General features: G+C 45.2%; 1 protein-coding gene across 23 annotated transcripts in view; it reads left to right on the top strand.

Moving 5' to 3' along the window:
- TSNARE1 (t-SNARE domain containing 1) overlaps positions 1 to 21,231 on the top strand; it is a 702,049-nt gene that overhangs the window by 455,153 nt on the left and 225,665 nt on the right. For 22 of the 23 annotated variants that reach the window (XM_065586314.1, XM_065586320.1, XM_065586319.1 and 19 more), the window contains one exon: positions 16,330 to 16,402. In XM_065586314.1, coding sequence (XP_065442386.1) covers positions 16,330 to 16,402 — 73 coding nt within the window. Of the gene's footprint in view, positions 1 to 16,329; positions 16,403 to 19,113; positions 19,642 to 21,231 lie in introns of all 23 variants that reach the window. The other variant, XM_065586313.1, reaches the window with a different exon arrangement.

The following is a 21,231-nucleotide window of genomic DNA, read 5'->3' as shown; positions in this document are numbered from 1 at the left end:
GAAGTGGGGGTTTCCCCAGATAGACCTGTTTGCATCTCGAGACAACAGGAAGTGCCACGTGTTCTGCTCCCTGCAAGGTCGAGCTCCGGGCTCCCTCTCGGATGCGTTTCTCCTTCCCTGGAAAGACCACCTGTTTTATGCCTTCCCTCCGTTTCCTCTGGTCCACAAGGTACTGCTCAAATTGCGCAGAGACCAGGCACAGGTGATTCTGATCGCCCCAGCGTGGCCGAGACAACATTGGTACACCACGCTGTTGGAGCTCTCGGTTCGGACACCGATCCCGCTTCCATTATGCCCGGATCTCATCTCTCAGGACCACGGCCGCCTGCGTCACCCCGACCTGCAATCACTCCACCTCACGGCGTGGCTGCTCCATGGTTCACCCAGGCAGAGCAGCAGTGCTCGCACTCTGTCCAACAGATTCTGCTGAGCAGTAGGAAGCCCTCAACACGGACCACATACTTGGCCAAGTGGAAGCGGTTCTCCTGTTGGTGCGAACAACGAGCCACGTCCCCGTTACAGGCACCTATTCCTCTCATATTGGAATATCTCCTCTCCCTAAAACAGCAAGGGTTGGCGATATCTTCAATTAGAGTTCACCTGGCCGCTATATCGGCCTTTCACCCAGGGGAACTCGCGTCTTCGGTATTCTCTAACCCGATGGTCGTTAGATTCCTCAAGGGCTTAGACCGGATGTACCCACAACAACGTCAGCCCGTTCCGACGTGGGACCTCAACCTGGTTCTCTCCAAGCTCACAGGTCCTCCATTCGAGCCACTGGCCACCTGTTCACTTCTGTACCTATCCTGGAAGACAGCCTTCCTCGTAGCCATCACCTCAGCAAGGCGCGTTTCTGAACTCAGGGCGCTTACATCCGAGCCCCCTTACACAGTTTTCCATAAGGATAAAGTGCAGCTCCGCCCACATCCTGCCTTTCTCCCTAAGGTGGTTTCTCCTTTTCATATCAACCAGGATATATTTCTCCCGGTCTTTCATCCTAAACCACATGCCACTCGCCAGGATCAACGTTTGCATTCTCTGGACGTACGCAGGGCCTTGGCCTTCTATATTGACCGCACAAGGCACTTTAGAAAGACGACGCAACTCTTCGTTGCAGTGGCCGACCGAATGAAAGGTTCACCGGTCTCCTCACAACGCCTATCCTCATGGATTACGTCTTGCATCCGGACTTGCTATGACCTGGCAGGTGTCTCAGCACCACACCTCACCGCTCACTCCACGAGGGCCCAAGCTTCCTCGACTGCTTTCCTGGCGCAAGTTCCGATCCAGGACATTTGTAAAGCAGCGGTTTGGTCATCAGTCCACACGTTTACAGCTCACTATGCACTAGTGCAGCAGTCCAGGGACGATGCTGCCTTCGGATCAGCGGTTTTGCACACAGCAATGTCTCACTCCGACCCCACCACCTAAGTTGGGCTTGGGAGTCACCTAATGGAATGGATATGAGCAAGCACTCGAAGAAGAAAAGACGGTTACTCACCGTTGTAACTGTTGTTCTTCGAGATGTGTTGCTCATATCCATTCCAAACCCGCCCCCCGTCCCCACTGTCGGAGTAGCCGGCAAGAAGGAACTGAGGGGGCGCCGGGTCGGCTGGGGTATATATTCAGCGCCATGAAGGCGCCACTCTAGGGGGCTCCACAGCCGACCCGCCGGTGTTGCTAGGGTAAAAATCTTCCGACGATCGTGCACGCGGCGCGCACACACCTAATGGAATGGATATGAGCAACACATCTCGAAGAACAACAGTTACAACGGTGAGTAACCGTCTTTTATCATGATACAGAGGGATATAGCTCTAAAACCAGTCACAAACATGTTTGGACATAAAGCCAGTTACCAGTTGTGTTTAGCCATAACCATGTTTGCAAGTGGTTTCAAATACAAGTCCTTATGGGAACTAGCCTCTTAAAGTAAATGGGTCAAAGGCTTTGCGGATGACCACTGTCTTACGAATAAATCAGCTGAAGATATGCGGTGAAAGACACATGCTCTTGCAAATTCTTCCAAGAAAATAGGTCTCCTTATCAGTAATTGAAAGACAAAAGTTATGAACATTAATCAACCTACTGATGATTTTATCTACTTGGAAGGTGAGCACTGAAAACTCTTAAATTTGCTTAGATGAGTAACATCATTCAGAATACTGGTGACTGCAAATTTGATATAAAGTCCAGAATAGGTAAAGCAAGTGCTGTAATTCAAAAAGTTAATACAACATGGAAGTCCGACGTGATTCTGTAAAAACACCAAATTTTAAGATCTTCTAGATAGAGCAGAGTCCTGGGAAAATAATAAGTTGATCCAGGGCAAAGAGAACAGCTGTCAATGCAAGTGTAAAATGGACTAATAGAATAAGTAAAGAAGAGGTCCTAGAATGGGCACAACTGCCTACAATACAAGCTGTGTAGAAGAAGAGATGGACATTAGGCACCTACTCGGGCAGCTAGCGCCTCGTGCCAGTCACACTGCCACAGCTACTTTTGTATTTTTAGCATGGTAGTTTGATCAAAGCTAGCGCAGGTATGTCTACTCAGGCTGAAATCACACCTTCCAGCTGCAGTGTAAACATCCTGTGAGTCACAGAGCCCCTCTCAGCTTCCCCTGCAGCAGGGGGAAGTGCCCTGTGCCAAGCAGTGTACTTCTCATGGCATACTGGCACTCCTATACCGGCTGCCATGTTGGGAGATCAAAGCCAAGCGTCTGCCCATTCTCTGCCCCATTCCATCCACTCAGCCGCAGGAGAGGATGCAGCAGCTCTGTGGAGTCTGTCTCCCCCCACACTGCTAAACCACAATGTGGGTTGCCAGTACAAGAAGTAAGGTATTGCTTTAGACGCTCTCATTTCTCTGCACAACCCTGTGCATATGATCTGGCCCATAGTCTGAGGATCTCAGAACACTTTACAAACAGTGGCTAAGTATTACCACGTCTCTGTGAGGCAATTCAAGCAGATATGAGATCATATCACGCTCTTCAGAAATGCAGCCACCTTTGAGGTAGAACAAAGGCAGCTGTTTTAACAGCACACAGCAACACAGTGCCATAATTTAGGCCAGGATGTGAAAAGTTAGATATCCGGTTGAAACTGTAGGGTAAATGTAGGTAGTCAGTAAGCATAAAAACTGTCATAGGATCTTTAATGTCCATATAAGTGGTCAGGACCTTTGATTTTACTTTTCACCTAATAAGCAATTTCCTTAGAGTTTAGAGCTGTTTTGGCTACTTCTTGTAGTGATAAATTGGAGAATTCCAGAGAAGGGGAGAGGAAAGAGACAAACGGATTAGGTCTAATTTATGAACAGCAAGTCTAAGCATTAACCATGGGCAGCCTCAAGAAAATTCAACAATGAAAAGGGGGTAGAATAATTTATGATGGCTAAGGTTGAGCATAGCAAGGAATATCTGCTAGAACTAATGAAGGGAATATGTAAATTAGACATTAGGAACAGGGTTGTTACAGCGAAGTCAATTATTTGGCGTTTGATGGCTGATTTCCAAAGGAAGCTTGTCGAGTCACTGTCACAGAATGTTCAGGTGCAGACTAGAAAAAATCATTACGCATTTACGATAGAAGTTCACCATTAAAAAGGCCTTTCAAGCCTTATGTTCTGCAACTCTATGATGCAATTCTAATAAATCATCCCTTGGATGCCTTGGCCCGGTATTTACATTTTAACTAGCTTAGATATTCACTGAAAATATTACACTGGGAGAGTGACAACAACAGGATTGTCTAATTACCACAGTCCAATTAACCCAATGTCTGGCGTATCCACAATAGGCACTGGTGACTAGGGAACACACAGAGGGGATAGTGGGGATAGCCATTATCTGTGTCCTGGTTGTGACAAAGTTTCTTCTCTTTGGGCTAGATCATGCCATTAAGACATGCATCGCAGCACTGTACCAACCCAGGACAAACCCCAGGAGACATTGTGTCTTAAGGAGGCAAATGCCTGCCACAGCTCTTGGAGAGCTAGGCTTCTGTGTCACACCTCAGATGAGTGCAACCCCTTCACATTAGCTAGCTCTGCCGGCTGATGTGTAGCGGATTGAGTCTTGCAACCCTGAAGCTGCTAGCAAGGAATATTCCCTGTGTTCAGGAGAGCACTAGCAACAATGGCACAAATAAGTAAACCACTGAAAATCTCTAAATTCTGGGGGGTTGCTTTTTGGATGAAAACTTGAAAAACTTCATGGGAATCAGACATTTTCTGTGGACATTTCCATTTTGCCAAAAGCCATTTCTCATCAAAAGTTTAGAATGAAAAATATACACAAGTTTTAGCCTTAGCTTCCTCCTGGAAGAGTAATTTCACCGTGCAACCAACACTGGAAGCACTCCAAGTCTTATACTGCCTAGATGGCTGCAGGTCATTTTTTTTTTTTTAGCTGACTCAGTCTTTAAAGATGTTTGATTTTCTACTACTGGAAACACAAACCCTTATTTAAAACACACACAGAGTCATTTCTAGTAAGGTTGTCCAGGGGTTGGTTGTTAATGTGTTAGTTAATTGTAAAGAACATATCAGCTAACCGTATAATTAGAGTAGCTAACGCAGAATTAAACAATGATGCTGAACTGATATAAAATGGTTGACATGCAGCAGATTGTCTTTTTTGTTTGTTTTCTTTTTCAAGTTATTTTAATTAATTTAGTGCTGGTGAAAATTCCTGAATTGTGACCTGTCCTGGAAACTGGAGTAGTTGTTTCAGAGTAGCAGCCATGTTAGTCTGTATCCGCAAAAAGAACAGGAGTACTTGTGGCACCTTAGAGACTAACAAATTTATTAGAGCATAAGTTTTCATGGGCTCGTGGGCTGTAGCCCACGAAAGCTTATGGAGTAGTCGTTGTTATTTAGTAATTGGTTTACCATAGCACCAGGGCCTCATTGTGCTAGGTGCTGTACAAACACAGAACAAAAAAGATGGGGTCCCTGAGTACTTGCTTGCCAACAGTATGATGCAAACTTCGCCACCACTGTGCTCCAACCCCAACTTGGAAAGTCGCCTCTGCAGTGCGTGGGTGGTTCTTACTTCAGATCCATTCAATCCATGGTGGCTGGCTGGAATTTGTAAATCACCTGTCTTCATTGAATGCCTTAGATTACACTGCGAGCACAGGTGCCAGTTGGCATTGGGTGATGCAGACCTCACTACGATCTGAACCCATAACATTATTTCACACACACGAGCCACCATTCAGCTGATGCTAACGACTTTCAGCTAAGAACATAAGAATGGCCGTACTGGGTCAGACCAAAGGTCCATCCAGCCCAGTATCCTGTCTACCAACAGTGGCCAATGCCAGGTGCTCCAGAGGGAGTGATTATGACAGGTAATGATCAAGTGATCTCTCTCCTGCCATCCATCTCCACCCTCTGACAGACAGAGGCTAGGGATACCATTCCTTACCCATCCTGGCTAACTGCCATTAATGGACTTAACCTCCATGAATTTATCCAGTTCTGTTTTAAACACTGTTATAGTCCTAGCCTTCACAACCTCCTCAGGCAAGGAGTTCCACAAGTTGACTGTGCGCTGCATGAAGAAGCACTTCCTTTTATTTGTTTTAAACCTGCTGCCCATTAAATTCCTTAGTGAGAAGGATTTGAACTGGCAACCTAGCAATGAAAAATTCCTAGTTGTTACATTGCCAGGTCTCTCTGGTTCTCTCACCGCCCCTCCACCCCCCAAATGAGCCCTGTACTTGATAACTGCAGATCACACTTTGCATTCAGTATCATATTTAAGTAAAATAATTGAATGGCAATTGACAGTTTAAGATTACACTAATTGCTCCGTTTCCCAGAACACTCCTAAAAAGAAAATGAATTTATCCTTCATATTTTTCCAGTTAAATGACCCTCATGGAAATAAATCCAGAGTGCGGAATTAATAGTGCTGCAAACAAAGTGTATGAAGAGTGCAGACTGCTTAGCTTTTTGTCATAATCTTTGCACAGTTTCTATTTTTTGAAGATAAGAACATACTGCCTGCAATAAACTTCTCTTTCCTGGGGCTGGTATCAGTCAGTTTGATAGATTACTGCTACTTCCCTCAATACCTGTATTAGTTTACACACCAGAATCTGAGGTATATAGCAGAAAAGGCAAGTGTGTGAGATATTCAGCTCAGGTTTTGGTTATGGATTTCCATGTCCTTGATTACTTAGTACACAGTAGATTTTCTTCTTCTGAGCAGCTACCAAAAAAAAAAAAAAAAAACCCTGTAGCTGACAGTATTTGAAGCCCTTTTCTTTGGAAATGAGTAAATGGTCCCAAGGAGTTCAAGATATGTCATCTCATTGATATAGTGATTCCCAGTTAAAAGCATTTTTCATAGGATATCACATGAACCCACATAACTTGCTTTCAGTAATTTGTTGCTTAACAGACCCATGGCTCACTGGAGCTGTTCAGAAACCTCTCTAAAATAACTAGGCACCGATGGTCTAATAGTTCCTAGTGCACAGGCATCCACATCATAAACCAACCCATCACAATTTCAACTAATTGGAGTACTTGTTATTGGGCTCTGCAGAGAGGCCGAGGGTTGAATGGGCCATGAAGACTGAGTTACTCTCTTACCCATAGAAGTACTCTTCCAGGTCAGGGATGGTGAATAATTGTGGGGTGAAGTTTATGATACAGCTGTGTCTGCTGTAATTTTTCTGTGGATTCTATGTTCAGTCACCTATCATGAGCGCTAACGTCTATTTTTCAACGAATCCGCTCCATCAGGGAAACATTTTGTATAAATGACATTTTTGTATCCATAATGCAGATGCCACCATGTCATGTGCTTGTTTATTTGTGTTTAATTTTATTTCTTTTTTTTTCTATAGCCCTTATGATAGCCTCTGAGCACTTTCCAAATGTCAATTTAGCCTCACAACAGCTCTGTGGCACCTGGAGAACTGAGACAGGTGCATTGCCCAAGATCACACAGGAAATCTATGGCAGAGGTGGGAATAGAACCTACATATCTAGATTTCTAGGCCAGTTTCTCAAACACAAGTACATTCTTCCTTCAAACTCTGTGTCTGTGTGCTGGGGAGGTGTTTATTTTTTGAGGTGGCAAAGGAGCAGAAAACCTCATCTTCTGGGGATCACACCATTCGGTTTGGAGTGTGTGCGTGTTTTCGTGCCTTATCACAGTAAAAATAAGTACATACATGAATAAATTCACAAGCTATAAATATTAGGTGTGACCAACCTAATGCATTTTTGACATTATTTCTTCCCAATATGAATTGCAAAGTCCCAGAGGCCTCAGTCATCTGGACTAACAAAGTGCAGCAACATCAGATGCGGAGCGAAAGGAAATAAGAATTGTGGCATTATCACTGTCAGAGAGCAGAGCCGACATTATCGCTTGTACTCAGGAGAGTAATGAAACACCTTCCTCCGTCATTTACTTTGTGTGCAGATCTTCACCTTTTCCCTCACTGCCAGCAACTCCCCATTGTAGGCTGGGTGAGCATTTGGAATGGGGGGTGTGTGGGTAAGGGATGTTTGTACCTAATTAGGAAACACATGCTCTGCCATGCATCACAAAAGACTTTTGAAACATTGTTCAATTTGTTCTACCCCTTGACAGAGTCGGGTAATTTTTTGGTTCCCTGCGCAAGAATATCGTTTCTCTATTTTCTGATGCAAGCCGTTCCTTGCTCTCCTCTCCCTGATACCAAACTATCATTCCATTGCTTTGAAGATAAAATGGAATCAAATGCAGCTTTTGTTGTCAAAAAGAAGCAAAGAAAAGCAATTCTTTTTGTTTATTTGTCTGTTATCAGAACATTTCAGTGTTCACGCTTATCTTGAAATGTAGTGTTTAGAGGGGAATGGGGGCTGAGATAACCGTTCTGCATTGTGCTGGTTCAGACAGAATTAGACTGCCTTTCTATCTCTGTAACATCTTGGGTGAGGTTCTTTTGGAGGGAGGTCGGGGGGAGGGAGAAAAATAAGTTTTACACACACACGCACACACACGTGCATGCACACACACACACACACTTGAAGGGGTGGTCTTGTGAGATTGTCTGATGGAAGATGCTTTAAAAGTGCAAAGTTACAGTGGTGCCAATCCAGATCACAGCCTCAGTGTATTGGGTGCTGTACATGCTTACAATGAAAGAAAATCCCTGCCCCAAAGAGCCTATAAACTAAATAGGGACCAAACACAATAGGGCATTCAGAACACAAAGAAAGAGTAAATGTAGTAGGAACCCGAGGTTGCATATAATTTTAGCCGAGGGGGTAATTTGGTAACTTCAGTGTTTTGTCTGTGTGTATAAGAAGTAGATAAAAGATATTAAATAACTACTCATACGTAGAGCTGACTGAATCATTCTTTTTGTTGGGTGTCCAAACTGAAAAATCTGGGAAACGAATCAGTTAGTTTAGAACCAAAATGAAGTTTTATTTACCAAAATGAAAAATCAGAAATTAAAAAAAAAAAAATCATTCAGATCAAACGAAATGGTTTGAATGTTGATGCAAAACAAAATGTCAAAATGGTTTGTTTTGAAAAAAAATTGAGCACGTCCCTCGGCCCGTGCCGCTTCCTGCAGCCCCCATTGGTCTGGAGCGGTGACCCATGGCCAATGGGAGCCGCGATTGGCTGAACCTGTGGACGCGGCAGGTAAACAAACCGGCCCAGCCCGTCAGGGGCTTTCCCTGAACAAGCGGCAGCCCTAGTTTGAGAACCACTGGTTTCTGGTGCCTAAATTGCCCTTTTAGCCTCTACCTCAGTACTGAACCATGTTCCCAGGGAGTAGTGAGGAGAAAGCACGTACTGTTCCTGCCTCTTTTTTGAATAAATAAAGGGCTTTGATGTTCCAAGCCATCAGTCCAGCACCTTTCACCACATCTCAGAGTAACAGCCGTGTTAGTCTGTATCCGCAAAAAGAAGAACAGGAGTACTTGTGGCACCTTAGAGACTAACAAATTTATTAGAGCATAAGCTTTCGTGGAAGAAGTGGGCTGTAGTCCACGAAAGCTTATGCTCTAATAAATTTGTTAGTCTCTAAGGTGCCACAAGTACTCCTGTTCTTCTTTTCACCACATCTGAATTCACTCCACTGCCTGGACCAGAGATGGACTGCCATATTACTGCATTATTTCTTACCTAGGCCCTAATAAATGAATCATGTTAACAGGGAGAGGTTTCCAGCATCCTTCCTCTCTATCTCTCCCTGTTCAGAGGCTCTACGTAATGGCATCACATTGGTCTGATGAGAGCTAGACATCACGCCTTCCAAAACCCATCCACTCAGCTCCTGCTGTCAAGCACGGTGTCTCTGCAGTGCTCCTGGAGCCTGCTGTCCCCAGTCAGCTTAGGGGCTGAGATGATGAAACTCAACAGAGCTATTTTAATTATTCAGCCTGGTGCCATCACTTCCCAAGATGGCACTGACCATTAAGACAACAAAATAGAGCGAGAGAAGGAGAAAGAAACTCCCCGTGCTGGTTGTTGAGCAGTCCCAGAGGAGGTCTAACTCAGGCTGTAATTGCTGTTCTGGATAGCTTCTGCCCTCGAAACAATTTTCAGCTGGTCTGTTGTTGCTTAGCCTGGCTCAGTTTGATTTATAGGATGTCATTTTTTCTCCCCAGCTGTAGACAAGAGAAAAATATTTCCTTGAAAGACAGTTGCGGGTGAGATTTAGTGTTTGTCCATCTAGCATCAAAGAAGCTCTCTGCCTTTCTATGTCCCTTCTCCCTGCCCCCCCCCAGAAAGGAGTGGGGGAGTGGGTTTGCACTATGTTTGAGTTTAAACACTGAGAAATATCCATCCTTATGCTCTTTTCGGTGTGCTACACAGTCTGGACAGTGGGAGGAATGTGCTCCTGAGAGTAATGCACACTGGGCACCGTGAACGGTGCTTCTCTATTATAACACATGTTGGGCACCTGGAGTGGGTGTTCCCCAATGGTTACATTTGCCTTGGCCCAGGGAGGGTGCTGCGGGAGGGCTACCCCAAGGGTAACACATTTTGGATATTTCCTGGGTTGCGTCCCTGTATTGACATGCACCAAGATATGCTGTGTTTTACCCCTTTGAGATCCTACCCCAATAGCTCTGTCTGCTTCCAGTTCATTTTATAACAGCCCTTGTTGATCATTCATCGTGTGACTGGCAGGGCAGACCCAGGAGTTTGCATATAGAACCCTACATGATCTGCATACGCAGATATGATTAATTTAGTAGTTTATTTCGATTCCTTTATCCAATTTATTTAAGACTAGAGGTTCTTTCTCCCTCTAAAGTAGGGTTACCATATTCAAACATTTAAAAAAGAGGACACTCCACGGGGCCCCGGTCCCGCCCCCCAGCCCCACCCCAACCCACCCCTTCTCCGCCCCCATTCCAACCCCTTCCCCAAAGTCCCTGCCCCAACTCTGCCCCCTCCTCTGAGCACCCCGCATTCCCCCTCCTCCCTCCCGCTGTGATCTTGGTTGGGGGTTGCTAAGTGCTTCCCTGCTCCCCACTCGCCCCGCAGCCCCTATGCCCTTGCCTGCCCTGCTCCTCCTCACCCTGCAGCCTCTGCACCCCCCCCGCCCCTGCAGCCTCTGTGCCCCCTGCTCCCCACTCGCCCTGCAGCCTCTGCACCCCCTGCCCCTGCAGCCTCTACATACACACACACACACAGACACACACACACACACGCCGCCTGCCCTGCTCCCCCCGCTCACCCGGCAGAGGGAGAAATGCAGGCTCCACGTGGAATCAAACACAGCCGTGCTGCTCTGTGGGGGAGGAGGGAGCGGGGGAGGGGGAGGGGGAGGGACTCTGGCTGCTAGAGGCCCTAGTGGCTGCGAGCGGCTTTCAATCAGGCCAGGCGTCCAATCAGCCGCGCTGCACTCCGCAGGAGGGGAAGGGGGAAATCCCGGACATTTCTACTTGATTAGAAATCCCCCCCCGGACGGCCATTTAACACTGAAAAAGCCGGACATGTCCGGGGAAACCCGGACGGATGGTAACCCTACTCCAAAGGGACAAACCCTGAGCTCTCTACTCAGTTTTTTATTTTCTCCCTACTCAGGCAAATTCCCTTTGATGTCTGTGGGACACTTCCCTGAAAAAGGATTAAGTCAATATCGATCAAGAACTGCAGGATGTGACCAGAAGTGAATGAGAAGGGACAGTGAGGGCATCCCTGGCCTGTCCCTTTGGAATACAAATGAAGTCACCTCTTGTTTATTTAGCATTGTTCTTGTGGCTGGAATTTAGAGTGTCTTGAGAGTAAAATTACATGTGGGGACAAATGTAAATGTTTGCCCTGTTGCTAAACCTTGACACCTTTAGGAGTGAGAATGGCTGTCGGAGGAGCTAACATTTTCATTGCTGTTTTTGTGAATATGTTTGAAATGTATGTTCTGTGGTGAAATGGGCTGGTAGGATTTATGATCCAGGCTGTCCTCTCTTTGGCTTTAAGAATGCTGAAAATGTGGGCATGTTAAAATGAGCCTTCTGTTGGGAGGTGTAACGTTCTAGTTAACCGGGGAGTTAATAGTTCTTAAAAGAATTTGTAAATTATCCCTGTAAAACCATCTGAGCCTGGTGATTTTCTAGGGTGTTTTTTTTTTGCTTGTTGTTCTTCCCTCTCTATATGTATGATAGGTCTAATGCAGCTTGTTTGTGTTCCTTGAAGTGTGAGAGCGTTAAACAATATTTACAGATCATGCAAATTATGCATATATTATAGGGTTACCATATTTTGTGCCTCCAAATGGAGGACACTCCACGGCCCCCGGCCCCGCCCCCAGCCCCGCCCAACCCCGCCCCCTCCCCAAAGTCTCCGCCCCTCCCCTGCTTCCCGCGAATATTTGATTCGCGGGAAGCCTGAAGCAGGTAAGGGGGGTGTGGGGGGAGAAGGCGCGGCCCAGGCTGGCCCCCTGGCGTTTCCAGCCTGGGTCGGCTCGGGCCCTGGGGTGCCAGCCCCGGCCGACCACCCCCGGCCCGCCCAGCACTGCCGGCCCCCGGCGGCCCAGCGCACCCCCCGGCTCCCGGCCCCGGCTCCCCACCGGCCCAGCTGACCGGCTCCCCGCCGGCCCCGGCTCCCCACCGGCCCAGCTGACCGGCTCCCCGCCGGCCCGGCTGACCCGGCTCCCCGCCGGCCCGGCTCCCCCGGCTCCCCGCCAGCCCGGCTCCCCGCGGGCCCGGCTGACCCGGCTCCCCGCCGGCCCGGCTCCCCGCGGGCCCGGCTGACCCGGCTCCCCGCCGGCCCGGCTCCCCGCCGGCCCGGCTGACCTCCCGATTTTCCCGGACATGCCCGGCTTTTGGGGATTTCCCCCCGGACGGGGATTTGAGCCCCCAAAAGCCGGACATGTCCGGGAAAATCCGGACGTATGGTAACCCTAATATATTATGTTTGCCTTGGTCATCTCCTATCTCAGCTACTGCAACCATCCCTTTTGTGTCCCCCCTCCCCCGCCTTGCCACGTCTGTTTGCCTGTCTTCCTCTGTCTAGTCTACACACAGTATAAAGGGCCCGGTCATTCAAGGTGCAGAGCGCTCACAACTCCCACTGAAATCATTTGGCAGATGGCAAGCACTCACTGCTTTCCAGAGGCACCGAGCACCTTGCCGGCTAAAAATCTTCATCTTCTCCCACCAGTCTGACCATGTAATTCCCTTCTCAGATTCTCCACACTGACTTCCTCTTGCTCACTATAGCTTATCATCCTCACCTTCAAGCTGCGACACAATTTCATCTCTGCATACATCTCAGATCTCCTTTTGTCCTCCTCCCTATCCACACAAGTCATTCTGGTTGGCACGTCATCTGTATCCTTCTCCCGGTTTGGCCTCCTTCCACGTTTTGTGCTGGCGTTTTCACATGGAATGCCTTTTCTTTCCTTTTGCACTAAGAGCCTGATTCATTGCCAAGTGAAGTCAGTGGAAGTCTTTCCATTGACTTCAGTAGACTTTGGATCAGCCTTCAATTGGCTATCTTCTCTTCATTTCAATCCCTCCTTAACACATGCGTCCTCTGCAACGTCCTGTAATGTTAATCCACTTAAGAGAGAAGCGTGTGTTTAAATATACGTGGACCTAGATACATGAGTGTGTGGTCTCCGTGTTTCCTAGTACTCTGTTGCTCTGTCTGTATCCAGTGTTTCTCTTGTCTTATACTTAGATTGTAATCTCTTTGGAGCAGTGACTGTCCTTTTGGTCTATGTTTGTCCAGCATCTAGCACAATGGAGTCCTGGTCCATGACCATGACTGCTAGGCACTATAACAAAACAACAACAAAGAACAACAACCACCATCACCAACCACCCAGCACCACCACCACCAGGCATAGAATATGTGAAACAATAGCAAGCTCTAGTAAATCAAGGGTTTCTTGTTTCTATGAAGTGAAGGGGATTTGTGAGACACTATATTCCATTGTGAAACATGCATAATATGTAGAAACTTGGAAAATAGAAGTACTTTCATTTTACAGGCAAACTCCCAGTGACAGGAAAGCTCAGTGGTTCATCATGATGTACTGATTCCTGGCAGGAAGCTCTGAGAATGTAACTCTCAGATATTGTCTGTTCTGAAAAGTTGTTTTTTTGTTTGCTAACACATTTCAGTTGGACACTTTGCAGTGACTGGTTAAATTATTCAACAAATTCCATGCTGTGGGTTATATTATCCTGTACTTACCACTTTGCAACTTGCTCTGTTTTGCTTTTTAATACCACAGTCAACAATTTCTAAGTTCATTTCCTTGCTAGCCTTTTACCTTCTGGTGTCCATGGTACCTTCTCTGCTGCACCGATGTGTAGCAATATCTTCAAGCATTGTTATGGACATTTGAAAGGGAGATATTGGACTCACCGGGCAGGGGGTGGGGGAGTCTATTTTGCTCTAATAAATAATTGGGTATGATAGGCAGCAAGCAGTACAGTGTGTGGCTAATAATGTTTAATACATTATCTCTGTAGTTCTTCTCTTTTTGTTTATACTGTAATATACTGAGTTTAATGTGCAAATATCACAACAATATATGCAGTTTAATTAGCTTTTGAGGATCAGTTTGGGCGGTATGTCATTTGATCCTTCTGAAACAAAGTTTGTTCACTTGTCTGTCATTGACTTCAGTGTAATTACTGCAGGGATGTATTTTGCATTATAGCCACATAGTCACCATGAAACCAAATGTAGCTACTGATGCAGACATCAGTACACAGATGCTATGGTGATTCCATTCCATTGCTGGGACAGACAGACTGAAAGACAGGTGAAATCCTCTCTGGTTCATCTCACGGAAACCAAGTTTTAACTGGGATGTATTTAGTCCCAAGAGACCCATGTGAATGTTGCTTCACCCCCATCCCCACGTGCCATCTCTTTCTTTCACACTTTGCTAATCCTCACTCCCCATAGAAAAACTACAGTGGCACCTGCCTTCTTGGCAATGATTTACTACCATAGTGTTAGAGTGTGATCTCGTGTTACTTAAACTTCATTACTTTTATAAAATATTCCGCAGAACATTTATTAGTTATGAATATTCTCATACATAATTAAAGCTAGACTGCACTTGACAAGGAAGCGAGCACAGTGTATTTTGTGATGCATTACCCTATCCTTTGGTGTTTTAGCTTTTGTTTCTCGTATTTGTTCACTAGCTCGGAAATTTGCCATATTCAGTAATTCACAATGGTTCTCCCAGGCTTCATTACAAATTAATGAGATTCCACTGCATTATATAATTAAGTACTGTTCTACTCACAATTACATAATAAATTTCAAAAACAAATGTAGATACACTTGGAACCATTTCTAAATTAATCAAAGGGGATAGTTTAGTTGTCTGACCATCAGTTTGGGGACATTTAGACTCCTTTGCACCACAGATTCTACTCCCAGCAGGCTTAAAGTAGGTGAATAGCCTACTGTTCAGTTAACTGTGGGAGGGAGTCCCTTAAAAGCGATTTTAAAAGTTGGGGGAGGAAATCATCTCCTGTGAGAAAACACGTGAGATGAGTCTGAGGGGAGAGAGAAACTACACTTCTCCATGAGAGCGTTCCCACATGTGTTGTGGGGAATATGTATGTGTGTTTTTCCCCTCAGTGCCCCAGTAGAATCAACAAGGTGCTCCTCCCCTGGGATTTACAGTCAACTAGAGTTGCTCTCCTATATGCCTTATGCCAATGCACCGGCTCTGAAAACACCTCTCTGCGGAGCAAAGGAAAGTGAATACTGGCAAAAGTGGTTACCATGCATGGATCATGTCCTGAGAAATGGTCTGTTCCGTATGGACATTAATGATCCAGTGACACTTCACACAGGAGTAAGGGTTTGCTCTCGTTCTGGTGCTATGCATTGTATTTGGCATCAATTGGTTAATTCCCCTCCTCCTCACCCCCCGATTTATCTATGTATCAGAAGTGCTATATTATGGTGGCGCCTGTATTAAAATGTTGTGATAGTTCTGTTACACACTGAGCAGCCTTCACTCACACTCAGCATAATGTTTTTGTGTCCTAAGATAGATAGTGAAGCAAGGTCGGATCTTTCTGCATGAAAGGTGCTATAAAAATTCAAAAGTTATAGCAACAAGTTCTGTACGAGTGTCCTTTTCTGGTATGCTAACAGGAGCCTTTTCTCTATTGTATTCAGTATTATCCCATTTACAGATTAATCATCCTTCTGAGAGCCAGAGTTACATGAAGCTAAGATCTGATGATGTTCTTACATGCTAGTTTGTTACAGGCTCTAATTTAGAAACAGTATTGCAGTTGCTGTTTTTTTAATTCAGAAGAGTTACTGTTGCTTTAACTAGTTAATTATTTGACACTTTGAAGACCCACTCATCACATAGCTTTGCCCTAACTGACCTAAAGATAAAGAGATTTCAAAATCTGACACTCTTGCTATCAGCTCTCCATTCACTTAATAATGGTATTTCACCACAAGCACGCAACACTGAGAGAACTTAGTTAGTACAGAAGAGTCAGCTGTCCTAGATGAATGGTATCCCTCAAACACAGCTCCTTAGAAATAGGGGAGGACTGCTTTTTGTTCTTTAGTGCTGCACAGTTATTCTAAGCAGCTGGGTAGTCTAATTTTTCAACCTCCTCCTTTTAACATGGCAACTCAATTGGTTCAGGTGCAAAGTTTGGTAACTGAAGTGCAACAAATGATGGTGTTGTTTAAGGGCCCTTTTAAGGTACAGTGAGAATATTTGGTCATCACTGTTCTATGCAGAAGAAAAAATATGTTTCCAAGATTGAGAAACTGGGCAACTCTTTTGGGTTTTGATGTATCTGTTGATCATTAACTGTGACCTTTCACCTTTTCAGAGTGACATGTTGGATGTAAACCAGATCATTAAAGACCTGGCCTCCATGGTTTATGAACAAGGCGACACAATAGGTAGGTATCACCATTAGTGTTAAGGTATGTACTTTATTATCTGATTTTGCCATTCAGATCTGAGGTGGCAACTCACCTACAAAAGAGTTTTAGGGGCCAAAATGATCCCAATGCCATGGCTGCTTAAGACAACTGAGTTGCCACTGAGACCATAGGGGATTTTGTCCATGGAAACCATCTTGGATTTGAAAAGCTGTCCTCTGTGATATTTGGGATAGTTACTGGTGGTGGTAACTTAAAAACAGATTTCACAGGAAGAACAATCCATTAGCTGTTGGATATAGGGTGGGGAAGACATACCCATAACTAGAATGGGAAGACATTGTTAATTTTCCTCTGGAATTGGAATGAAAAATTATTGTCGCTGCAGAAAAATGTATAGCTTGATTCTGCTTAATAGAGCTTGAGCCATAATATTCTGACACACACACGGTCCAAACATATGTCCAGAGCCTGACCCCTCCTTGCTCCCCCGCTGGCAGGGTTTTGGACCATAGTGAGGCAGCATGCTTGTGCATTGGTGGAACGCAGGGGAACAGAGGAAATGCCTAGTCATTGACTGTTTGTTCTCCAACATTAAGCGCATCATTGACAGGGAGTGGTGACGAGTGGGAAGAAATGGAGGCAAAATATAGGAGATCCAGATCTTTTAAAATGTCCTGTCCCCTCAGCTCCTTCATGACCATCTCCTGTTACAGCTAAGGGAAGGAAGGGTCAGATATGTTTCTCTCCCTCTTGTTTTACAGCATGTATGAGATAAAATGAACTATCCAGTGCCTTAAACAATTGCCAAAATTTCCTGAGTGCCTAAGTGAGACTCTTAAATCCATGTTTAGCGACCTAAATATAAAAGAAGCCTGATTTGCAAAGATGCTGAGCACTTGCAGCTCTCATAGAAGTCAGTGGGAGTTGGACCAGACCCTGAGAGAGAAATCATAAAAGGAGAAATACTTCCAGTCTGACTATTGATCACACTGTTTCCTTGCCAAGCACGCAGTCTTTGGCAAGTGTCCATTAAGCTGCAGACATGTCCATCGAAACAGAAATGTGCAAGTGCCATCACACAGCCTGTTTATTCACAGACACAGAGCAAAATCAAGATGACATCTGCAACAATTCATTTTTGATCTTGTGCATGTTTGGCAGCTCTTTTTGTGCGCAGATAACTTCTGAATCCGCTTGGGCTTCAGGAGGCGTATCAGATGTTAATGCCTTGAGGGACATGACAACATACATCAGTTAGTTTCATGACCCTTGTCACCAACTTCCTTGCGGCTAGATTTATTTTCTAAACCGTTACCCATGCGGTGGAAGTGGCCCTGATATTAACTTGCCTGGGAGAAAACAAAAAGCTGTAGAAAGTAGGACCTTTTGTCTTTAAACCAGCATCATGCTTTTACTGCTTTTATATAGGAGGCATTATTTTTCCAGTAGCACTGTTAACCTTTTTCTTTCTTTCTGAGTAGCTTTTCAGTCAATCAGCCAGTCAAGATATCTCTCTACTCAGTTGCTGTAAGTTCCCACTGTTTATCTTTTGACATTTATGTTACACACAAGTGAGAGGAATCAGAAGGTAAAGAGAGTTGAAACACCCACAGTGAAAATTCAGCATTGATGATAAGGGGGAGTTCTCACCACATCCAAGGTTTTAATTTCTGCCTGTTATACACATGAGATGAAAGTTCTGCAACTGTGTCTCCTCATTTAAATAAATACAAAAATACTTAGTGGGGGAGTATCAGGCTGGCCAGCAAAACATACTGTTGTGTCCATGTTACACGATCAGATCTCACACTCACTCGTGCCTGCCCTGGGCTTGCTGGGAGCAATAGAAAGGCAGTTTGTGCTCACCCCTGGGGGGAGACCCGTGTTCTTTCAAGGAACCTTCTGTAGCTCACCTAGCTACCAAGTTAGCTAGCTTCTGAGTCAACATGACCACAGTCCTTCTTAAAGGGAGGGAAGTTTGTTGCCATGCAAGGGATGGGCGGAATGAGTGAAGGAGGAAAAATGCAGAATCCTTGAGGATGCATCTCTGACATTTTGCATTTTCTGTACAGATATCACCATCCCTAAGGATTGTGATCTGTGTTCCCAGTAGCAGCATTTTCCTCTGTTTTAGTGGTTCAATGAACATGGAACTGAGGATCACAATAGCGATGGTCCTGATTCATTAAAAAATAGTGACACAGATTGCCATTGCATCAGGCACAAAACTCTTTTCAGTCCAGGGCAGTAGCAACCCCGAATAGTTTCAAATACAGATAGATACTGGATCATCTAGTCTGCCTCCCTGCCTCATTGCAGGACATGATCCATAAATCTGTACTGGATCCCCACTCACAGTCCTGTTTTACGCCAGCTTTGGTAATCAGTGAATGATCACCTGTGAGAGGTTGCTCCTTTGTATAACTGACACAAGCGCTCATGAAGGAAATGAAGTTAACTCCTGTAGTTATGCAGACAGCAATTTCAGTGGCATTGGACTTTTCCCATGTGTTAGCTGAGATGTCAACTTACATGTGACAGGCTTGCACAGCCAGGGATCAGCAAGTGGGCGGGAGTTTACATTTTCAAACAGGATTCAGACGTGGGTGTGGGAAACACTGCTTTTGTATTAAACAATATAAGGTAGGTGCGCAAATTCTCATTTGGAAAGTACACGCTACCTTATTAAATAGCATATAAATACCCAGCATTTGGTACCTTTCTAGGAACCAACCTCAACATGTTGACATGCAAGAGAAGTTCCACACCAGAGTCTGCGATTGCTGCTCAATTGGTTGCTTCTACTTCTGACCCTACTGCTCGCGGGAATGTTACCATGTTCACACACTATACTGCTGGAACGCCACGTCAAGGACAACACTCGCGGACCAAGACAAGGAAACCCAATTTTAGTCCACAGGAGACTGAAGTGCTTGTGCAGAAGGTCACCAAACACTACCAGCTACTTTTTGGGGCTTTAAGGGGGACCCCTGCCAAGAAGCACAGAGTGTGGAATAAGATCCTACAAGCTGTCAATGTTCTGGGTTATTGCAGGCGGGATATGGGGGATCTGAAACACAAATGGCGAGATCTCCGTGGGGTAGTGAGGAAAAAACTTGGGGAACATCAGAGAGCTGCAGCTGGAGGAGGGCCACCACAGTCCCTTGTCCTCACTCCAGTGGAGCGAAAGGTAGCAGAAACATTCTCCACTCAAACCATCCAAGGAGAGGGTCAAGGAGTTGACACCTTGAGAAGTAAGTTACACTGGTGCAATTATCAGAGCAACATTTACATATACATAAGCACACACACATTCAGCCACTCTACAGTACTCATCAGCTCAAAATTTACTCATCATTCTCTGTCAAAGAATATATTGTACACTGTATGGGCTGGTTTCTCCACTCACATACACTAGTGTAAATCAGGAATAAGTCCAATAAATCAATGTATAATTGGTATTGGTGCAAGGAGAATCTAGCCCTGCATCTAGCAGATTTGAAGGAGACATCATCGACATAGCCGGCAATATCATTCTCATTAGCACATGATTTGGGCGAACACACATCTATCCATCTCTGGAGTCTGCTGTTTGTGTTGCAAGAGGGAGTCCAGGTGATTGGAATAATGTGCACGTTGCATTTTTTTAACCCATGACAGAAAAAATACTGCTGTTCTCATGCCCATCAGGAAGAAGGAGATGCTTTCCTCTCCCATACACATAAACAATGTCTTTGGTATCCCGAAACAGTGCAAGAGCCAAATCCTTATGTAAGCTATCCTACATCAAACATCACAAGTAAGTTCACTGCTTACAGCTTCATCACATTTCTCACCGCTGAGTGCCAGATTATTCTGAAAGCATTTTACTAGGATTATAACGATTTCCCATTCCCACCCCCACCCCCCATCAGGCCATTTTGCCACCAACACTCATTCCTCAAGTAGAGCACATACATACCCCCAACCTGTTTCCTGAAAAGAGCAAGAGACCCAAAGACTGGTACATCCACACAATCAGTCCAAGACTACAGCACAGGAAACACAGGAACTCAATGCTTTATTCACCAGCTCCAGCTACCTCTTTGTCGTGCCTAAAGGTGTACAGATCACAGCTTTCACAGCAAGACCTGCTGTCAGGGAAGGGAAGCTGTATGACATGAAGATGAGAACTTTCTTCACCCCTGTTTTTCTTCCATTTCTTATTACCACATTTGCCACCCATCCACCTTCTCCTGTTGCTGAGTCTGAGTTGCCTGGTTTTTAGATTTTGGTTGATACTGATATTGCACTTCACCACATCCTGAAGTCTGGACATCTCGGACTAAGAATAATAAGGCTGAGGACAAGGACATTTGGTAATGCAGCCTGATTTGGAGGCTTGAATAGTTTAGAGAATTCACATACCTGGTGTCTTCCAGCCTTCAGCATGCAGGCCTGCCCAGGAAACAGGGGAAATGTGTCAGTTGGTTCATCTTCTTGTTACATTGAGGGATAGAGAAAATTGTTCAGTTGGGTCAATAAATGTAGTCCTTTAGCTGGGTTGATATTTGTTTGAATGCATCATTGTCATTTCCCCCCAGTCTTAATAAATGACTCTATGAAAGGGAAATGTGTTTGTATTGATGTAAATGTGGGATCACTGAGATTATTTGTTTTGGGGGTTGGGAGAGCACCTTGCACCTGCCACCACCATAGCCTCTTCTGTCCCCTGGAACCAGCCCTGTTTGGCCAGCATCATTTCCTAAAGCTGGGTACTTCCATCTTGGCTGACGTCTTTTCAAAAGAGTGATGCTTCATTTGCAGAGTCATGGGATTTAACATGCAGCATGCTTAAAAGAGTT

Source organism: Chrysemys picta, chromosome 2, assembly GCF_011386835.1.
Source record: "Chrysemys picta bellii isolate R12L10 chromosome 2, ASM1138683v2, whole genome shotgun sequence".
Lineage (NCBI taxonomy): Eukaryota > Metazoa > Chordata > Testudines > Emydidae > Chrysemys > Chrysemys picta.
This window is presented reverse-complemented; position numbering and strand designations above follow the sequence as displayed.